Below are 22,589 nucleotides of genomic sequence, written 5' to 3' on the forward strand. Positions count from 1 at the left end.
ATTAGGGAAACAAAAAGACTTTTGAAAGAACAGTGAGGATGCTGCTGTAGCTAATCCCTCAAGACTCAATCAAAGGGACTCCTTTATTGGGGTTTATTCCCTGGTCTAGGTAACATGTGTCCCCTTATAAAACTGAATGGCAGCAGAGGCAGCTAAAATCATGTCTTAGGATCTGTCCTTGGTGCTGACACGCAGAAATTTCTATTTCCTCCACAAGTCTACCTATGGCCTTGACTTCACTTTACCTCTAAATTCTTTCTTTTTTAAATTTCCTTTTTACTTCCTAAACTATTAGAGCTGGGGCTATCTGTAGAAGTCACCTGATCCATCCCCTTCCCAGTTTTATAAAAAAAAATTGAGGTACAGTGATTGATGTGAGCTATGATACTGAGTGTGTCACCAAATTATGGCAGCCACCAAAAGGTGGGGTTCAGTCATGTGAAGAATTCACAATGGCCATTCTCTTTGGCAAAACGTCAATTTATTTAGGGTAATAGGTTACAAGCAAAATGTAGAGATACAGCAGATACTGGAAATGGTAAATATGAAATAGAGTGAGAAAGCATATAAAAGGCAAGTTCTACAATTTCCCAGTAGAAAGAGAGGACCCCCATGGGGTTGGAGCATGTCTTTTTCTGGCAGGGTAAATCCTGAAAGGGACTTAGCACCTAAAAGATTTAAGGAGAAGTGGGGTTGAGAAGCATGGTGAAGTTAGGGAAGATACCAAGTGGCATGGGGTAGGGGGAGAGAAAGACACCCTGAGGCAGTTTGCCTTGATGGTCTGACCCAAAGGAAGGTAGCAGCAAAGCCATGGGCCACAAGTTGCTTTTTAGGGGCAATTTAGCCTCAGAGTCTTGCCATAACTTGGGTTTCTGACTGGATTACCTTTAGAGGGTAGGTCCAAGGAATTAAACTAGTCTCAATTATCGGAGCCTTCTTCCTGCTTAGCCTAAGGGATTAATTTTTAATCAATTCCTCTGCTAGCCACATCTAACAATGAAGACCTCATCAGTGATGGCCAAGATTTGCTAATTACTGGCAAAGTCAGGATTTGAACCCAGGTCTTCTGATATCCTATTCAATACTTTCCCCATTAAACTAAGAATCTCTCCTTCATTTTCCAATCCAGTAGGAAGAATGGCAAATAGACAAGAGGAACATATGGAATACCTCACATCCTTCTGGCTGTTGTAAAGATATCCTAAGGGTTTCTGAATAATCATAGGACCCCAAAATCTTCCTAAGAAAGTAGTGCAACCTGCATTTTTTATTTCCTTCACAAGCTAATTGTACAATATTTCAGAGTCTGATTCTTTTTGTACAGCAAAATAACGTTTTGGTCATGTATACTTATTGTGTATCTAATTTATATTTTAATATATTTAACATCTACTGGTCATCCTGCCATCTAGGGGAGGGGTGGGGGGGGGGGTAAGAGGTGAAAAATTGGAACAAGAGGTTTGGCAATTGTTAATGCTGTAAAGTTACCCATGCATATATCCTGTAAATAAAAGGCTATTAAAAAAAAAAAGAAAGAAAGTAGTGCATAGGGAAATATTCAAGCATTCCCTTTCCCCACCACCCAATTTGAGGTATTTGGGGTGAGGAGTGAAAAGTGAAAGGCAGTTACCCATGTATATATCCTGTAAATAAAAGGCTATTAAATATAAAAAAAAGAAAGAAAAGAAAAGTGAAAGGCACAACCAAGGAGGAAATAAATAAAAAAATAGAAACAAGTACATTCAAAGAAGGTCCAGGTCTAACTTTTATAAAAAAAACATTTTCTTTACTCTCTCCTAGAAGATTTGCTGCTTTAGTAACATCAAGCTGCAACAGGCAGCATAATATAGTAGAGTGCACACTGAGTTTAGAATTCCATGACCAAGATTCAAACCACTTTCTACTTGTGTGACTTTGGAAAAGTAACTTCATATCCCAGATCTCAGTTTCCTTATCTATAAAATGAGAGACAATGGACTAAGTAACCCATAATGTAACTTACAACCATAAAGCTTAATTCTTTTCCAATTTTATGAGCTAAGCAATTTTTCCTTGGGCCATGGTTCTATATAACTCATCAGCCCAGTCTATGTGTTTACCTCTACCCAAGAAACTCCAGCGACTATTTAATTCTACTTCTTAGATGACTTTGTGCTGATTTTAGGAGATTAAGAAACATGAGTACATGCCCAGTTCATCATAAGTTGACAGCTTAGAGTGGGCATCAATCCACCATCCAGCAAAGCCCTTTATCAACTGCCTGGAAGATCCTTATATGGACTATGACCTTGTACAGTCTACTTTTCCTTCTTGGACCTCAGTTTACTTCTCTGTGGAATAAGAGATTGGACTAGATAACTTTTAAGATCCTTTTCCCATCTTTACCAAACTATAGGTTTACAGCAAGAGTCAAAGAAGGAAACAAGCAATTATTAAGCACCTATTATGTGCCAGACTTTCTGAATAGAAGTACAAAGAATGAAACAAGTTCCACGTGCAATATTCATAATACATATATATACTTTTACATAGACATACATATATGTGTATATCTCTGTGCAAATATAGACACATATGTGTATGAGTGTATATAAGGAAGATAAATACAAAATAGTTTTAAAGAAAAAACACTAGCATTGGGAAACAGAAAGTGGTCATTTTGGGAGATGGTATGAAAAGGGTCAGACCCAAACCAAAAGCTGGGTTTTAATTCCATCTCTGCCATTAACTGTGTGACCAGAGAATTGTCTCTGGCTTTTGAATTTTCTCATCTGTAAAATGAGGGTATGGGAGCTATTCTGCCCATTTCCTAAGGCTACTGGGGAAAGTGCTTTGATTATATAAAATGTTCCCTCATGAGGACTGCTATTATTTCTCTTCTCTGCCTTACATAAAGTGCTTCTTACTTTGGAGGAGTCCAATAGCTTCCTTCTTATGGGTCTTCCTTTTGTCTTCCCATTTCTCTGACTCCTGTCCCTGCATCCCTCTTTTAGATTCACAAGGGAGAGGTTCAAGTCAGAAGATGCCCCCAAAATCCACGTGGCCCTTTGCATCAGTTTGGTCCTTCTGAATTTCACCTTCATCATCAACCTGGAGCACACCCCCCCAAAGCAAAGAGCCCCCTGCCGGGCACAAGGAGGGATCTTCCATTACTTCCTGCTCTGTTGTTTCACCTGGATGGGTATTGAGGCCTTCCACCTGTACCTGCTGGCTATCAAGATCTTCAACATATACATAAGCCACTACTTCCTGAAACTCAATCTGGTGGCCTGGGGTAGGTGACTGCCCTGAGTGTGTCTGGGGAGGGCTAAAGCTTGGTCTCAATGCCAGGTCTGGGAACCAAATGAGAGGAGCACAGAGGAAAATCCATGTTTTTTTTTTCCCTTTCTCTTCTCCTTCTGGCTTCAGGACTTCCCTTCTTAGTGGTCCTCATCACTGGAAGCACCAGCAGCTATGGGCACTACGCCATCAAGGATGGGGATAACCATACTACCTTGCAGCTGTGAGTTACATCAGTTTTCCATAGTTTCCACTGTTGGGTAAATGGGGAAGGCAGGAGGGATGAGATATCCAAAGCAAAGAGTTACTTTCTCTTCCTTAGGACAGGAAGCATCAGGTTATGGGACCATTTATCATAGGAATTTGAATTTAATGGAGCCTCAGAGATAATCTCATTAAGTCCCAGCCATCTCATTTTACAGGTGAGAAAGCTGAGACCTTGGTTTACTCACCTGTAAAAATGGAGAGCATTTTTTCTCATGTCCATGTAGTAACAAGACTAAAGTAGACAGGGCCAGTTCCCAAGGGTGGTACAGGACAACAAAAGTTAATCAAAGTTGGTTTTAGGAAACTTCAAGGGAGCAAGTGAGTTCTACATCACTAAAAACTAGATGGCTAATTTGGAAGGAATATTGCAGAGGCCGTCTCTGCTCAGAAATGAGCACCAATTTTGAGACTCGGGGATTCTGTGACAAGTTCTGGGTGATGGGAAGGAAAACCATAAGGGAAGAAAGAATGAGGCAAAGAGGCTCACTCCTCATGCTGACCCCCCTGGATATCGGTCAGGTGCTGGATAGAGAACACAACAGCCCTGTACATCACAGTCCACGGCTACTTCATTGTCATCTTCCTCTTCGGTGGTGTGGTTCTGAGTCTGGTGGCTTGGAAGATTTTCCACCTTCGAGGTTCCAAGGCAGGCAAGGAGCAGAACCAAACATGGAAGGGGGTCATCACCGTGCTTGGCCTCTCCTGTTTGGTGGGAGGAACGTGGGGGCTGGTCCTCCTCACCCCGATTGGTCTGACTACTATCTATGCCTTCACACTACTCAACTCTCTCCAAGGTAAGGATGCTTTCAGGCCCTGTCCTTTTGTAACTTGTCATATACTCTCATTTCTCCCCACCTATCCTGGGAGACAAGACAAAGAAACACCAATCTGTGCCAAGGAATAGAGAGAAAACAGGAGCCACAAATAGTAGTAGTCAGTAGTAGTAGTACTAGTAGTACTATATTAATAGTAGCAGCAGCAGAAAAGGAGGAGGAGGAGGAGGAGGAGGAGGAGGAGGAGAAAAAGAAGAAGAAGAAACAGCAGTAGTAGTAATAGTAGTACTAATAGCAATTAGTAGTAGTAGCAACAGCAATAGTACCTTGTAGTAGTAATAGTAGTAACTATTAATAGTAATAGCAGCAGCATAGTAGGAGGAGAAGGAGGAGGAAGAGGAAGAGGAGGAGAAATAGTAGTAGTAGTACTAGTAGTACTAATAGCAATTAGTAGTAGTAGTAATAGTAGAACTAATAGCAATTAGAAGTAGTAGTAGCAGCAGCATTGTAGTAGTAGTAGAAGGAGGAGGAGGAGGAGAAGTAGTAGTAGTAGTAGTAGTAGTACAAACAGCAACTAGTAATAGTAGCAACAGCAGCAGTACCTTGTAGTAGTAATAGTAGTAATTATAATAGTAGTAGCAGCAGCAGCTATAGTAGTAGTAGTAGTAGTACTAGTACTATAATAGTAGTAGCAGCAGTAGTAGTTGTACTAATAGTAGTGGTAGTAGCAGTAGCAGCTGTAATAGTAGTAGCAGAAATAGCCTCAGTAATTGTAATAGTAGTAGTAGTAGTAGCAGCAGTAGTAGTGATGGTTGTGGTGGTGGTGGAAGTAATACCAATAATGTTTATATAATACTTTAGGGTTTGCAAAGTGCTTTCTATATTACCTAATTAGATCTTCACAAAATCCCAATGAGATAGATACTATTAATGCCTCCATTTTACAGATGAAGAAGCTGAGACTGAAAGTGGTTGTGTCCAGCTATATAAAAGCTAAATATAAAGCTATATGTTAGCTATTGTTATTAATAACAATAGCTAACATATAGCTTTATGAGTTTTGAAAAGTATTTTACATGCATACATTATCTCATTAGAGATCCTCACAACAACCTTGGGAGGTAGGTGCTGTTATTAGCCCCATTTTACAGATGAGAAAATTGAAGCTGAGAAATGTTAAGTGACTTGTCTAAGGTGACCACCTGATAATAATTAAAGTTGTAAGAGCTAACAGTTTGGTGCTTTATATTTATGTGATGTTGTAGAGTTTGCAAAATACATTGCATATATTGTTTCATTTGTAATGTTAATGGCTTTATGATGCAGATTCTATTGTTAACCCATTTCCTGGGAGAAAAAACAAGCTTAGAGAGAAATGATTTTGACAGTCACACAGCCAATCATAACAATAGCTTACATTTAATGGGTTTGCAGAGCATTTAATTTGAGATCCTTCCAATAGCTTTTTGAGTTAAATGCTATTATTATACCCATTTAATAGATAAATTTCAGAGAAATTAAATTTCTTCCTTAACGTCACAAAATAGAAAGCAGCAAAGGAGGGCCTGAAGTAGAGGTCTCTTGATTCATGTTCACATCTTTGTATGTAAGAACAATTTGTGAGGTAAGGAAGGAGACAGGGATCTAGGTATCCTGCTTTCACAATGGTTAAAGAGAAGAAAAACAAGTGGTATTTGGTCTGCAGTCAATGCTGAGAAATGCCAACTCTTGAGCTCCATGTCTCCCAACATCCCCCCACACTTCCCAGCCCCGCACTGGCTTCCACCTCCAAGGCTCAAGGCAACCTCTCCTCATTTACAGGTGTTTTCATCTTCACTTGGTTTGCCATCCTTTTCTACCCAAGTCTAAGTGGGGAGTCTTCTTCCAGTACTGCCAAGTCAAATCCCAGTCATTCTGCATCCAGGGAGTAGGCAGATCCCTGCCCCTTTCAGCACTGGTGTGAGGAGGAACTGGTACCAGCTTATGGGTGTGATGGCTGAGGGGAGACCCAGGATTGGACAGAATGTTCTAACCCCAACCTAGATTTCTGAATTCCAGGTCACTTGAGTCTAGTCTGATTCTCCTCCAAATGGAAAAGGAGTCTTGCGATGGCGGACTGGCCAACTCCAAAAGCTGTGAAGGGGATGAGGTGGATCTTTGGTGCTCTCTTTACCTCTCCTTTTGAGACCATGCTTGTTCTCATTCTATCCTCTCACCTTTGACCCAAATCCCACCAACCTTGACCAATTCCCAGAAATCCCCCTCAGACGATCTTAGATCTTGAAAGAATTTCAGTGGTCATCTATAGTCTAAAAGTTCTCAGTCTTTTTATGTGTATCATAGATCCCTTTGGTAGTCTGGTGGAACTCCTCAAGAAAACATTATTAAATGCATAAATAAAATATATTACAAAGGAAACCAATTATATTGAAATTTAGGCATCAATTTTTTTGAAGTTCATAGACCCCAAAGAACATCTCTAAGTCTGACAGCCTCCTCTCTACTCTGTTATTTTATCAGTGAGAAAATGAAGGCTCCAAGGTCCCATAGCTAGTTAAGAGCACAACCAGATACAACTGGGGGATCCCGAGACCCAATCCAGTGGTCTTTCTACCATAGCTTCAGAACTTACCTCTTCTTACACCCCTAAGGCCCTGAAGCTAGTTAGCTGATAAAATGAAAAACCATCTCAACTAATAATACATTCTCTCTCAGGAAACTTGTCTTTTAAGAGAAGGCTCTTAAAGACCAAAAGGCTTTAACCCAAAGGAATCTAATGTCAAAGCCTTAATCAATGGGGCTAGCAGATGGGTGGGATATTTGAGGATATGGGGTGCAATATCCTTCAACTCACACTCCCTAACCAGCCTCCTAATCTATCAACTTCTAAAGGCCACTTGACTACCATGTCAATACATATGGTCCAATTGAGCTAAACCTAGATTAAGGATTTCCCAGTTCCTTCTCATCTCCATCTTTCTCATGTTGCATACATCATGACTTTGTGGGAGCTTATGCTGATTGATAGTGGAGGGAAGAAGTTAGGTGGGGAAGTTAAGAGCACCAGGTTGAAGTCCCTGGCCAGCCCTGGCAGGTCATGGAGCCCTGACAGAGTAGCTGTTGGCTTTTTTATTTCCCATGATAAGTCTTGCTATCCAAAGCCCCAGGGAGGACTTCAGATCTTGACTACTTTTCCTGTGACTACTTTTCCTATTCCCAGAGGAAGATGCTCAGAGGAAGAGAGAGTTCTGTTTCTGTGCCCAGAAGATTAGGATGAATATAATACAATAAATATTTATGAAGTGCCTTCTGTTTGTAGAGCCATGGGTTGAGCACTGAGGAAGATGTCAACTCTCTGCCTCAGGATACTTACTATATCCCAACTTCAGCTCAGCAAAATAGATCAAATTCTACTTTCTTCTTATTTTATATGAATTTTCAACTGGCTTCTAACTCAATCCCTTCCTTGGTCAAATAGTTAATAATGTTCAGTTATAACATTTATATGCCATGTTAAGATTTGCAAAACACTTTGTGAGTTACCTCATTTGAGCCTCACCGCCACCCTAAGAAAAATGTATTATTATTATCTCCATTTTACAGATGAGGGAATGGAAGCTGGCAGAGTTTAAATAACTTGCCCAGAGTCACACAGCTAATAAGTATCTAAGACAGAAATTGAACTCAGGTTTTCACAGTTCCAACTCCTTCCCTTCATACAGCTGCCAATATAATTTTTTTTAAAGTAGAGAGCTGCCCATGTTACTCCCTTACTCAAGAATAATGAATGAAATGGTTAAAGCATATGAACAGACAATTCTCAGATGAAGAAATTAAAACCATCTCTAGTCATATGAAAAAAAATGTTCTAAATCACTATTGATTAGAGAAATGCAAAATTAAAAAATTCATATCTCTCCGACTGGCTAAAATGACAGGAAAAGATAATGATGAATGTTGGAGGGGATGTGGGAAAACTGGGACACTGATACATTATTGGTAGAGTTGTGAACTGCTACACCCGTTCTGGAGAGCAATTTGGAACTGTCCCCAAAGGGCTATCAAAATGTGCATATCCATTGATCGAGCAGTGTTTCTAATGGGCCAGTATCACAAAGAGATCATAAAAAAGGAAAGAGACCCACATGTGCAATAATGCTTGTAGCAACCCTTTTTGTAGTGGCAAGAAACTGGAAATTGAGGATGCCCATCAGTTGGGGAATGGCTGAATAAATTATCGTATATGAATGTTGTGGAATATATTACTGTTCTATAAGAAATGCTCAGCAGGATAATTTCAGAAAGGCCTGGAGAGACTGACAGGAACTGATGCTGCGTGAAATGAGCAGGACCAGGAGATACATAACAACAAGACTATATGACAATCAATTCTGACAGACATGGCTCTCATCAATATGGTCTTATATTGAAAAAAGCCATCTGTAGCCAGAGAGAACACTGTGGGGACTGAGTATGGATCACGACATAGTATTTTTACTTTTTTATTGTTGTTTGCTTGCTTTTTGTTTTCTCTGCCATTTTTCCCCTTTTTTGATCTGATTTTTCTTGTGCAGCCTAATTGTGAAAATATATATAAAAGAACTGAACATGTTTTAAAAATAAATAGAATGATCAATGGCTCCCTATTGCCACAAGAACAAAACAAAAACTTCATGGCTTGACATTTAAAATCCTTCATAATCTGCCTTTGGCCTATTTTTCCAGACTTAATTCACATTATTCCTCTTCATACATGCTATAGTCCAGGCAAATCCAGTTTCCTGAACTTGGTCCTATGACCCCTATGTCTTAGTCTGTCCCCCATCTGTAGAATATACTCCCATCTTCACCTCTGTGTCTTAAAACTCTTAACTCTCTTCAAGGTCCAAATCAACTGCCTCTTCTTCCAGGAAGCATTTCCTAATGCCTTAATTCTGATCTCCTGTTACTATTCTCTACCACTTTAATGGATGATGCTTTTATACCTTGCTTTAAATTTTGTATCCACATTTACATCAATTAATATAACTTTTTTACTGGAAAGGATTATTTTTTGTGTGGTGTTTTTTTGGTGGGATGATATCTTGGAGAATTTTTTTGAAGCTCAAAATAGTGTCTGGCATATAGTAGATACTTAATAAAAGCTTAAGAGTAAAATACTGGGTTAAATCATTTTAATGGGAGGCAAGGGTGTACCATAGTGCATAGAGCACTGGGTCTGGAGTCGGGAAGGCTTCCTGAGTCAAATCTAGCCTTAAATACATATTAGCTTTGTGGCCATAGGCAAATCACTTAGCCCTGTTGGTCTCATCTGTAAAATGAACTGGAGAAGAAAATAGCCAACAGCTCCAATATTTTTGCCAAGAAAACCCCAAATGAAGTCACATACATGATTTAAACTATTCAACAAAATGGTAGATAATTTTAATAATGACAGAATGCTCTATATTTGCCAAATTATCTCCTCTGTAGCCAAAGTTCGAGGAAGTGATATGGATCATACAGTTAAGTTGCTCGTGATCACAGAATTTGTGGGCAGCAGAGCCTAATCTAGACCCCAGACCTCATATTCCCAATATGCTGTTTTCTCTATGACCTTTGTTAACTGAATTTTCATCTCAGATATAGAGCAAAGAGAAAACTTAAAAATCATCTAGGCAGTAGTTCTTAAACATATTGGTCTTAGAATCCTTTATAATCCTAAATAAATCACTGAGGACCTCAAAGTACTTTTGTTTATATGAGTTATTACTATCTATATTTGTTGTTGTTAAATCATTTCAGTCAACTTGCACTCTTTATGACCTCTTCTGGGTCTTTCTTGGCAAAGATACTGGAGTACCATTTCTTTCTCCAGGTCATTTTACAGATGAAGAAACTGAGGCAAATAGGGTAAGTGACTTTCCCAGGATTACATAGCTAATAAGTGTCTGAAGGCAATTTGAACTCATGAAGATTTTCTTCTTGATTCCATGCCTAATGCTTTCCCCACCTATATTTATTGTACTAAGAATTAAAATCAATAAATTATGATATATATATATATATATATAACCTATTGCTTGTTAATAAATAACTCATTGCTATGGAAATTGTATTTTTAAAAATAAAGGGAATTCATTTTATATCTTTTTTGCAAGTCTTTTGAAGTCTAGGTTTAAAAAAAGACAGCTGAATTCTCCTATTTACTGTGATGTGTTACTAATGTGTTACTAATCCACTGTGATGTGTTATTTTGGCTGAAGAAGAAGTAAATCTGGCTTCACACAGATATGTGTTTGGAAAAGGGAAGTGTATTTTAGTAAGCAAATAATGCCTTAATTTTATTATGAAAACAGTTTCAACCTTGAGGATCCTGTGAAAGGGTCTCCCAGGATCTGCAGACCAACCCCAGATCTTGTCAAACTCCTTCATTTTACATGGGGACTATTTGTATGTCCAAATTATGGCAAGGCATTCTGAGCTTCTATTGGTCTAATCAGTCACAGTCGAACATACTAACTTTACTCTAAAGTAATGATGTCATTTTGGTCCTGTTTGAAAACAAAGGACAACAACCCACTGAGAACCAACCAGAGAAGTGATGTAACTTGCCTATGATCAGCCCACTAATTAGGGGCAGAACTGGTATGCTCTAAATCTGAGCTTTTTCCCCACCAAATCTTGTTGCTTTTTCAACAGATCTGTTGATCTTTGCAGATTTTAAAAGCTAGCATTTATGTAGTTTTATACAATTTCATTTCATTTGATCCTCACAAGAACCATGGAAGATAGTGCTATTATTATCCCTAGTCCATACATGGGGAAACTGAGGCCAAAAGGTTCAGTAAGATTTTGCTTCCTTAGAGCTGAGCACATTTAATTCTGAAGAGGGAGAAGCTGAAAATAAAATGAAAGCAGTGGAAGAGGTTTGTATATCTTCTTTATCCTTTCCCATCTTCCTTTTTTCTACACTACCCCAGAAGGCTTGTTCACACCCGCCCCTCCCAAGTTTCTTCCTAGTCCCTTGACTGACTGTGAAAGCCACTTGAAAGGCTGTGAAGACACATCTCCTCTCAAATCTAGGGTCAACACCCGCCTGGGTGGCTGCCTTGAGGGGTGTGAAACCTTAGGACCCCTCCTTTTCTGAGCCCCTCTGGTGGTAAGAGAATAGAGGGAGTGTTGTGAAGGTCACATCCCAGCTAAGGACGCTGAGGTTAACAGTTACCCTGTTTGAGAGCTTGTGCACACTCACACTCCATCTCCCATCTCCACCCCTTGTTCTTTTCCATACCTGGAATGCCCTCCCTCCCTCCCCTTTGCCTCTTGGAATCCTTATTTCCTTCACAATTTAATTCATGGACCATCTTCTACATGAAGCCTTTCCTGATCCCTCTTCCACATTTTCCCAACTACCTGGTATTCATTTTGTGTATAATCATTTATAGATTTGTATATTCACATTGTCTCCCTGTTAGAATGTAAGCTTCTCAAGAGCAGGGACTGTTTCATTTTTGTCTTCATATCTCCAGTCTAAATAATAAATCCTTAATAAATGCATGTTGATTGTGGAAAAGACAAACATACAAATAGACCACTGGGGAGATTGTGAAGTGGTCTACCATTCTGGAAAGGCTTTCTTGTGTAAGAAAGTGATGAAAATGTTCATATCCTATGATCCAGAGATTCCACTACTAGATATATAACCCTAGGGAAGCATTAACAAGGAAGAAGGAAGGAAGGAAGGAAGGAAGGAAGGAAGGAAGGAAGGAAGGAAGGAAGGAAGGAAGGAAGGAAGGAAGGAAGAAGGAAGAAAGAAAAAGAAAGAAAGAAAGAAAGAAAGAAAGAAAGAAAGAAAGAAAGAAAGAGAGGGAGGAAGGAAGGAAAGAAGGAAGGAAGGAAGGAAGGAAGGAAGGAAGGAAGGAAGGAAGGAAGGAAGGAAGGAAGGAAGGAAGAGCTCATTCACTCCCTTCAAGATATGAAAGACAGTCACCCAAGTAAGGGTATTGGATAACCTGCTGTTCAATTAAGTTTCTTGACATTATCTTATTAATCTTTTCATTAAAATGCTTTTACTCATGTGATCTGTCTTGGTCTGGCAAAGGGTATTATTAGCTAGGGATTCACAAACTATAGGTTAAATAAATGGTGTAACTTGAAAAGAGTACCTTGAACTCTGGTATATCCATAATGGTTCCCTCCTCTGTGTCCTACTAGGGAAACAAACATATCACAAGACAGATAAGCCCGGGGCTTACCTCAATGCCTCCCAGAAACAAAGTGTAAGAAAGATGAAGGTCTCTCAAGCTTCTCCCCAAATTAGGGTCCCTGATGCTTTTTCAAAAATAATTTTAAAATATTTTTAATATCACAAACCTGACAATTATCAACAAAAATTACAAAAGAAAGGGTTCAACCAACAAACAAGCAGAGAAAATGATTTTGCCATGTGCCCCCTTCCAATCTGCCCCAAATTCTAGTACCATTGAGCCTATCATCCTTCCTTCTTCCTTTTTTTAAATGTACAGCTAGTCAGTCAAACTGAGACGTGTTAAAGACCTTAGTTCTAAAAGGTCTCCCATTGCACCCAGAGCCATATCCAGTCATCATGATCTATATTTTGCCACTAGACCCAGATGGCCTTGCCCGGCCCCCTCTTGCTTCAGTCCAGTTCACTTGCATGTCATGGTATCACCTCTCAGATCCCACGGTCCTCTTCAAGAACGAAGGACAAACCCCGGCCAGCCAATCTATATAAAGGAATGGTCAGGATATGTACGGTTCCTGTCCTGTACTGAAATCCCTCTCTATGTCACCTCACATAGACTTTCCGTATCTCCTGGTAAGTTCCCCAGTGAACATCCTGGTGAGTTTTAATGTCCCATCACATTCAGATCTCTTTCCTTGTGCTCAGCTGTCCTCTGGATGTCAAACTTTGAGGGTGTTTCTAGTGTGGGGCTGTTATAAATAGGGCAGCTGCAGATGGTTTCTGTACCTACAGTGGTCATCGTCAGTCAATATTGGTGGATGATTTAGACATAATGGTTTCTCCCTCCAAGGGATGGGAGGGAGGGAAGGAGGGAGGGTTTCAGAAGAAGCAGCTGGCTTAGTCCAGGGTCCAGAAGCTAGGGACTGGCCTGGGAAGTTAAGAGACTACAACTCCCAGAAGCCTTCTCTCCCCAGCTTCCGGAAGCTAGTTCCTATGGAGACGGGAGTAACAAACTAGGGCAGCTATTTAGTGGAGGAGGTTGCTGCTGCTGTTCTAGAGAGTGAAGACGGTCTGGGGGGGTAGGGAGGATCACAGCTCAACCTCCCTAAAGGGAGGGGAGGTGGGCATACCATCTGCCCAGAGATCTCTAGCTTTCATCTCCCTGTAAGCTAATATAGATTGGGGAATGGAGGGTAAGTGGGGGGTGAGTGGGGGGTAAGGGGAACAGCTGAGGAGGAGGGGGGCTGCTCAAGTGGACAGGTGGAAAAGGTGAGGCTGAGGAGGAGGAAGAGATGAAGCAGCTCTCTAGAGCCTAACGGTACAGGTTGGAGGGGAAGTCTCTCTCTGCTTGTCTCTTCCTACCTTTCCTGAATTCTGATATGTGAAAACCTCCCCACTCTACAATCTCTCCACACACCCAACATTATCTTGCTCTTCCTCACAAATTCTATCCAGTGACTCCATTTTTTCTCCTTGATATGCCCCATGTCTGGAATGCTTTGCCTCCTCACCTCTGCTTCTCAGTTTCCTTCTATGTGTGTGTGTCATCTCTTGTCTTTCCTGTGTTTCCTTCTTTCCTCTCTCTGTATCTCTCTCTATTTGTCTCTGTTTCTCTCTCTCTCCCTCTTTCCTCTCTCTATCTATCTCTGTTTCTCTGCCTCTGTCTCTGTGTTTCTCTGTCTGTGTCTCCGTGTGTGTCCATCTGTTTGTCTCTCCCTTTCCTGTTTCCCTCTTTCCTCTCTGTCTCTTTCTTTCTGTTTCTGTTCTGTCTCGTTCTTCCCTCCCTCTTTCCTCTTTCTCTCAGTCTCTCTCTTTCTGTCTCTATTTCTCTCTGTCTATGTCTCTCTGTCTCTGTCTGTCTGTCTCTTACACACACACACACATACACACAAACACGCACACACACACACACGCACATGCACACACCCCTATGCAATAAACTCCAGGGACTCCCTATTATCCATATAACTTCTTCCTACCTTTCCTGAGTTCTGATATGTGAAAATCCTCCCCACTCTATAATCTCTCCACTCACCCAACATTATCTTGCTCTTCCTCACAAATTCTATCCAGTGACTCCATTTTTTCTCCTTGATATGCCCCATGTCTGGAATGCTTTGCCTCCTCACCTCTGCTTCTCAGTTTCCTTCTATGTGTGTGTGTCATCTCTTGTCTTTCCTGTGTTTCCTTCTTTCCTCTCTCTGTATCTCTGTATCTCTCTCTATTTGTCTCTGTTTCTCTCTCTCTCCCTCTTTCCTCTCTCTCTCTGTCTCTGTTTCTCTGCCTCTGTCTCTGTGTTTCTCTGTCTGTGTCTCCGTGTGTGTCCATCTGTTTGTCTCTCCCTTTCCTGTTTCCCTCTTTCCTCTCTGTCTCTTTCTGTCTCTGTTTCTGTCTCTGTCTCTGTGTCTCTATCTCCCTCTTTCCTCTTTCTCTCAGTCTCTCTCTTTCTGTCTCTATTTCTCTCTGTCTATGTCTCTCTGTCTCTGTCTGTCTGTCTCTTACACACACACACACATACACACAAACACGCACACACACACACACACGCACATGCACACACCCCTATGCAATAAACTCCAGGGACTCCCTATTAGTCCATCATAGCTTGGCTTCTTCCTACCTTTCCTGAGTTCTGATATGTGAAAATCCTCCCCACTCTATAATCTCTCCACTCACCCAACATTATCTTGCTCTTCCTCACAAATTCTATCCAGTGACTCCATTTTTTCTCCTTGATATGCCCCATGTCTGGAATGCTTTGCCTCCTCACCTCTGCTTCTCAGTTTCCTTCTATGTGTGTGTGTCATCTCTTGTCTTTCCTGTGTTTCCTTCTTTCCTCTCTCTGTATCTCTGTATCTCTCTCTATTTGTCTCTGTTTCTCTCTCTCTCCCTCTTTCCTCTCTCTCTCTGTCTCTGTTTCTCTGCCTCTGTCTCTGTGTTTCTCTGTCTGTGTCTCCGTGTGTGTCCATCTGTTTGTCTCTCCCTTTCCTGTTTCCCTCTTTCCTCTCTGTCTCTTTCTGTCTCTGTTTCTGTCTCTGTCTCTGTGTCTCTATCTCCCTCTTTCCTCTTTCTCTCAGTCTCTCTCTTTCTGTCTCTATTTCTCTCTGTCTATGTCTCTCTGTCTCTGTCTGTCTGTCTCTTACACACACACACACATACACACAAACACGCACACACACACACGCACATGCACACACCCCTATGCAATAAACTCCAGGGACTCCCTATTAGTCCATCATAGCTTGGCTTCTTCCTACCTTTCCTGAGTTCTGATATGTGAAAATCCTCCCCACTCTATAATCTCTCCACTCACCCAACATTATCTTGCTCTTCCTCACAAACAAATTCCATCCAGTGACTCCAATTTTCCTCCTTGATATGCCCCGTGTCTGAAATGCTTTGCCTCCTCTTCCTTTCAGTTTCCTTTAAAACTCAGCTCAAATCTTACGTTCTTTGGGGAGTTTTTCTAATTCCTCCTCTCTGCAATTGTGTCCTATTTAAACTATCATATTTTACACGTTGTCTAACTGAGGACGGGGACAGTATTTCTACCTCTCTTTGTATTTCCAGCACTTGGGATAGTGCCCCACACATAGTAAATACTTATCAATGCTTGTTGGCTGACTGAGGGGGGCAGTGAATGGACTGATTCATAGAACTCTGAGGTACTTAGTTTAGTGCTTATTTTATTTTTATTATTATTTATTATTATGTGCTTATTTTTATTGATGAAAGGAGCAATAGCAATAATTTGAACATGGAACTTCAAATATTGAGGTCCTCCTACTGAGCAAGAATTATCAATATCATCATCATCAATCACCATTTATCTTTATCACTATTACAACAAGAGTTGAAGATAGGGATCTGACCCAAGATTTCACTGATAACAGGGAACTTCCAGATGAATAACTCCTTTCTACAAATGGGATCGTTGATATTTACTTTTGTAACTTAAAGTCTTGAGAGAATTGTCCAGACTAGTAAAAGGTTGACATGTAGAGTTAGTGTTTTGACCCAGGTTATAACCATGATGTATCAGACCTGAATCCTGGTCTTCTTGACCCTCTATCCTCTAAGTAATGATGATGATGATGGTAGTGGTGGTGATGATGATGATGGTGGTGGTGAAGAAGATGATGGTGAAGATAATAATGGTAGTGATAGTGGTGAAAATGACCCTCATGATAATGTGAAGATAATGATAGTACCGGTGGTGGTGGTGGTGGTGAGGATGATGATGATGATGATGACACTGTTGGTGGTAATTGATAATAGCTCCTTTATATGAAATTTATAGGTTTGCAAAACACTTCATATGCTTTAGCTCATTTTTGCTTCCAAAAAACTTAATTCATTTTAACTGAGTCTTTCTAGGGAGATGACTAGCTTTAGAATTAGAGAACCTAGGAGACAGCTAGTTGGTGCAGTGGCTATAGCACCAGCTCTGAGGTCAGTAGGACCAAATATGGTCTCAGACACTTAACATTTCCTGGCTGTGTGACCCTGGGCAAGTTACTTAACCCCAATTGCCTCAGCAAAAAAAAAAAAAAAAAAAAAAGGAATTAGAGGGCCTAGTTTAAATCCCACTACTTATTAGCTAAGATGGATAAGTCACTTAACTTCCCTGGGTCTCGGTTTTCTCCTCTGTAAAACGAGTTAATCTAGACGGCCTCTGTGGTCCCTTCCAGCTCGAAGCTAATGATCTTCGGCCATTAAAAAGAGCATTCCTGAACTTCTCAAATAGCTGATCAATGCATGCTAATCAGATTCAGAGATCGTTCCACCACAGGAATCTTGTAGTTCATCTAGTCCCTGGCACTGAGTTTTACAGACGATGAAAAAGAAGAAGATTCAGAGAAGCTCAATGATTTCCTCAGACACCCAGTAAGTCACCAGTGGGAATTTCCAGCTCTTGGAGCGATGTTTAGGTTCACTGTCAAAAATGGACAATTCCACCAGCAGGTGGGGAAGACAAAGATTAGAGGCTCATTTGTCTCTCCCAGCTTGTTCAGACTCCAGGAAACACCTCAGAGACTCTTATTCAGGTTTCAGTTGAACTAAGTGACCCTAAGACTCCTTCCAAATTCTGAGAATCTGTGATTTTTATAGTTGCTGATGGGAGCCTATGAGATGTGCTATGCTTTGCTATATGTGACATATGATATTATTGTATGTGATATGATATATGTTATATGATATTAAATGTTACCTGTATGATTGTGACATATGACATGATTTGTGTGGGGTATGGCATATTCTCTCGTGTGACTGTGACCCATAAGATGGTACCTCATACATGAGGTGACAGGTGATAGACATGGTGTGGCATGTGTGTTACATGCAATCTGCTGTATAGTGTATAATATGCCATGTGCCATGATCTTATAGATAGCATGTTATAAGTTACCTAATGTTATATGTGACCCATGACACGATAGGTGATACTCTACACAATGTGCTAGGGCATATCGCACATCACATGACACATAACCCGTTGAATTATGTGGAGTTATGTTTTGTATGTGATGTATTATATGATGTGTGACATGTTGGTATGATGTAGGGTGTGATTCTGACATGAGACTGATATAGGATTTGTTATTGTAACAGATGACAGCATACGTGACGTATTATAAGGCATGACTGAGCAATTAAGTGCTTCCTCTGTGCTAAGCACTATTCTAGAGATACAAATATAAGCAACAAAGACCATTTCTGCCCTCAAGGAGCTTGGGTTCCAGTGGGGAAGACAACATATAAAAGGACACTAGAGAGAGGAGGCAGGGGTCTACTCAAAGGAACATGGTTTGGGAATGGCCAAGCAAGAGCTCAGAGCACTGTATATGTCCAGTTCTTTTTTCATATGAAGATTCTCTCATTCTTTTTCCTGCTTTCTCTTTAGAACAGGAAATAAATTGGGGGAGGGAATCAAAGCTTTCCTTAGAGTGGGTGTCTTGAAGAGAAACTTCTCAGTGGTTAGCTCAGATATTGGCAAACAGTAGGTGTCGAGTAAATGTTGTTGGCTGATCGACCTATTCAATCCAATAAACGTTTATCAAGGTGTTTATTATGTGCACAGTACCTCTTCTGGGTGCCAGTGAGGAAAGGAGAGCTCATTCTAAAATAGCCCAATGTTATTGAGATTGGGGTGCCATGGATCTGAATAGAGAGAACCCCAAACCACAGAATGTTACCATTGGAAAGCATGTTACTCTCAGTGGTTAGCTCAGATATTGGCAAACAGTTGGTGTCGAGTAAACATTATTGGCTGATCGACCTATTCAATCCAATAAACACTTATCAAGGTATTTATTATGTGCATACTCCCTCTTCTTGGTGCCAGTGAGGAAAGGAGAGTTCATTCTAGAATTGCCCAATGTTATTGAGGTTGGGGTGCCATGGATCTGAACAGAGAGAACCCAAAACCATAGAATGTTGCCATTGGAAAGCATTTTGAGATCAATGAGTCTGATATTCATTTTTTTTTAATTTAATAGCCTTTTATTTACAGGATATATACATGGGTAACTTTACAGCATTAACAATTGCCAAACCTCTTGTTCCAATTTTTCACCTCTTACCCCCCCCCACCCCCTCCCCTAGATGGCAGGATGACCAGTAGATGTTAAATGATATTCATTTTTCAAAAGAGGAGATGGAGATCAAAAGAGAGGAAGAAGCTGGTCCGAGTGAGGCAGTAAGATTCAGATCAGAAACCGGGGCCCCTTTCTTCTAGACCAGGGCTCTTGACTCACTTTGTCTGCCCCCCTTGTTTTCAGAAGCTAGATAGAAGTGAACATGGAGGTCCTGAAGGAGAAAGTAGAAGAGGAGGAGGCAGCGGAACGCGAAGCGGAGGCTGAGCAGGCAGCCAGGAAGGCAGCAGAGAAAGAAAAAGAAGATAGTATCCTCAGCCAGGAAGAACTCTTAGATCTGGAGCAGAAGCTGAGCGAGATCGAAGTTCACATCCCTGAAATTCCAGTGTTAGTAGTGGGGGGAACAGGGATTCTTCATGATGAGGTCAGAACGAGGCAGGACTAGAAGAAGGCGAAACGGGGGGAAAGAAGGGCATCCTCCTTCCCATTGGGGAACTAGGGAAAGAGACAAGCTCAATGGGGAGAAGCAATTTTTCCATCATCGTAAACCAGTGGCTGGAGGAGTTTAGGGGTTTGGAGCCCCCAGCAGCCCAAAGGATTCTGTGCATCACTTCCTACTGTTCTTTCCTTTTATCCTCCTCCCACCTACTGCTTCCTCTGCTTCCTCTTGGATGGGGACACAGAGGGAATTCTCTAACCATATCTACCCTGCTCCCCCTCAACAAGTCCTTCCTTCTGAATTCAGCTGTCCAAACACACTTATCCTTGGCATAAAATTCCCATTCCCTCATTGCCCTGATCTCAGATGAGAGAAATTGTCTGACAAAGAATCCATATCAAGGTCTTAATTAATTTTTGGCTGAACCTATGATTTCATTCCCAGTGAAGAACTTTCTCTACCAATGAAAATTGGCACCTTCTCTCCCACTTATATAGTATTAGAGTCTTCTGGGTACACCAAATTTATGACTGACTTGAGGTCAATAGCCAATATGTAGAAGGGCCAGGACATCACCAAATCTAAAGACTCCAAGTTCCAGTAAACAGCCAATAGCTTAATGAGTCCTCTCTGCTCAGGCATATTTTTGTGAAGAGAGTAAAAAAAAAAAACTTGGTTCATCCAAAGGAAGGACTCTCTCATAGTGGAATTTTAGAGAGTATGCCAGTTTAGTAGGGCACAGGGCACTTCTTGGGCTCCCTCAGATCAAAATGCAGAGGTGAGACCTTCCAGGATCATATTACCTAGAAGAAAAGGAGAAAATCTAAGTGATGCTTCAGAATTTGTCTCCATTCCTTCCCTCCTTAATCCACCTTTTCTATCTCTGGACCACAGGGCCTTCACCAAGAGTACCATAGACACATCCACACTGCCTGAATCCTACAGAACCAACACTCCCAAGGAGGAACTGCTCATACAGGTGGCAGATAATTTCTCCCGTCAGTATGCCCACTTGTGTCCAGATCGAGAGCCGCTCTTTCTCCACCCGCTGAATGAGTGCAATATACCGGTAAGGACAAAACAAGGAAAAGGGCCATCACATTATAAACTTAAAGCTGGCAGTGACTTTAAAGTCAATAAAGGGAAAACCTTTGAGATCTTTCTCCCCGAAAGCAAACTGATTATAGGGTCATAGGATTTCAAGTTGGAAAGAACCTTAAAAATCACCAATTCCAGAACTACCATCACCCCACCTTGTGTTCTAGCTACAGGGATTGAGGTCCGGGGTCAATCAGTTTATCAGTAAACACTTTTAAAACATTTACTATGTGCTAGGTACCATATTCAGTTTTGGTGATACAAAAAAAAAAGACAAAAGACAAAATCATGGTCCCAGCACTCAAAGTGTTCCTATTCCTGTGGGGAAAACAACACACAAACAATTATATATATGCTGAGGTTAATCATTGTTGATGGAAGGCATTCTCAGAGGGAAGATGTTAGCTTCTAAAGAAATCAATCGTGTCCTCTGCAGAGGCTGAGATTTGAGCTGAGTCTTAAAGAAGGTCAGGAGTAGAGGGAGAGGAGGAAGGGGGACAATCAGAGGACAACATGGAATTGGGAGGTGGGAACATTCTAAGCATAAAAATGATAGCATTCTATACCCAGAAAAAGAACTCTGGGAGATGACTAAAAACCATTACATTGAATTCCCAGTCCCTATATTTATGCACACCTGCATCTTTGATTTCCTTCACAAGCTAATTGTACAATAATTCAGAGTCTGATTCTTTTTGTACAGCAAAATAATGTTTTGGTCATGTATACTTATTGTGTATCTAAGTTATATTTTAATATATTTAACATCTACTGGTCATCCTGCCATTTAGGGAGGGGGGGTAAGAGGTGAAAAATTGGAACAAGAGGTTTGGCAATTGTTAATGCTGTAAAGTTACCCATGTATATATCCTGTAAATTAAAGGCTATTAAATAAAAAAAAAATTTAAAAAAAAAATAAAATAAAAAAATAAAATAAAATAAAATAATAATAATAATAATAATTGCAGACATTATAAAATACTTTGGATTCTGCCAGCCAGGACAAAGCCAGAGACTATATGAACACAATAATAGAACACTTTTCATGCAAATAAAGACAAATCTAAACAAAAAAAAAATGATAGCATTCAACTCAGGACTAATGAACTCCAAATCCAATGCTCTTCCCTCTGTAAAATATTAGAAGTATTACTAGAGGGCTTTGAGCAATGCAGGATATAAGGGAAAAGGAATAAGGATGGCCGACTTATCATTCTCATTAGAAAAAGAAGAAAGGAAAATGGTTTCCCTTAGGGAACCTTTGTAGCAAATTCACTTCTTGGGGTTTCTTTATATAGATTTATTCTCAAATAAGCCTTTGTTTTAAAAATCTACCCATTCACACATTGAACTGAACACATGCTTTGTGCCAGAAATAATGCAGTAGAAACAAAGCATTCCCTGGTCCAGTGGGCCCCACAGACCCTCATGGAAGGACAGTGAATGAGTATTCATGAAAATACATGGGAATTCATGAGAATAGAAACTTATCAACCATCTCATGCGCACTAAAGAAGAGTGACCCAGGGTTATTGTCATTATGTTATTCATTGGTATAATTTACTATATGTCCTCCTGCCCTGAAGGAGATTGTTTTATGAAAGAGACAGGAATACAAAGACAAAAGTTGGGGGAACAGATAGATGGAGGAAAAAGAGAGAGAGAAGAGAAAGACAGAAAAGAGAAAGAGAAAAGACAGAGAGAGAAAAAGAAGGAGAGAGGGAGGGAGGGAGAGAGGAGGGGAGGGAGAGGAAGAAGAGATTAGGGAGGGAGGGAGGAGGAGAGAGGATGGGAGAAAGAGAGAAGAGAAAGAGAAGGGGGGGAGGGAGAGAGACACAGAGAGAGAGACAGGAAGACAGAAAGAAAAACAAGAGAGAGAAGAGACAAACTACAGATAGAGACAGACAAATAGAGGAGACACATACAAATAGACAAAAAAAGAGGAGAAA

General features: G+C 40.6%; 2 protein-coding genes across 10 annotated transcripts in view; both read left to right on the forward strand.

The window, feature by feature from the left end:
* Nucleotides 1-19,422, forward strand: part of ADGRG3 (adhesion G protein-coupled receptor G3) — a 37,450-nt gene extending 18,028 nt beyond the window's left edge. For 2 of the 3 annotated variants that reach the window (XM_012540712.3, XM_012540710.3), the window contains 4 exons: nucleotides 2,994-3,274; nucleotides 3,409-3,502; nucleotides 4,066-4,340; nucleotides 6,141-7,884. In XM_012540712.3, coding sequence (XP_012396166.1) covers nucleotides 2,994-3,274; nucleotides 3,409-3,502; nucleotides 4,066-4,340; nucleotides 6,141-6,250 — 760 coding nt within the window. In that variant the 3' untranslated portion in view covers nucleotides 6,251-7,884. Of the gene's footprint in view, nucleotides 1-2,993; nucleotides 3,275-3,408; nucleotides 3,503-4,065; nucleotides 4,341-6,140; nucleotides 7,885-19,289 lie in introns of those variants that run through there. The other variant, XM_023495422.2, reaches the window with a different exon arrangement.
* The window catches only part of DRC7 (dynein regulatory complex subunit 7), a 36,291-nt gene continuing 27,212 nt past the window's right edge, over nucleotides 13,511-22,589 (forward strand). Inside the window, exons 1-4 of one of the 7 annotated variants that reach the window (XM_031949907.1) lie at nucleotides 13,511-13,700; nucleotides 18,590-18,815; nucleotides 19,290-19,490; nucleotides 20,437-20,611. In XM_031949907.1, the coding sequence (XP_031805767.1) occupies nucleotides 19,309-19,490; nucleotides 20,437-20,611 (357 nt within the window). In that variant the 5' untranslated portion in view covers nucleotides 13,511-13,700; nucleotides 18,590-18,815; nucleotides 19,290-19,308. Of the gene's footprint in view, nucleotides 13,701-13,746; nucleotides 13,826-17,198; nucleotides 17,395-18,589; nucleotides 18,816-19,289; nucleotides 19,491-20,436; nucleotides 20,612-22,589 lie in introns of those variants that run through there. The other 6 variants (XM_031949909.1, XM_031949908.1, XM_003758856.4 and 3 more) reach the window with 6 other exon arrangements.

This window comes from Sarcophilus harrisii, chromosome 2 (assembly GCF_902635505.1).
Source record: "Sarcophilus harrisii chromosome 2, mSarHar1.11, whole genome shotgun sequence".
NCBI classification, from domain to species: Eukaryota; Metazoa; Chordata; class Mammalia; order Dasyuromorphia; family Dasyuridae; genus Sarcophilus; species Sarcophilus harrisii.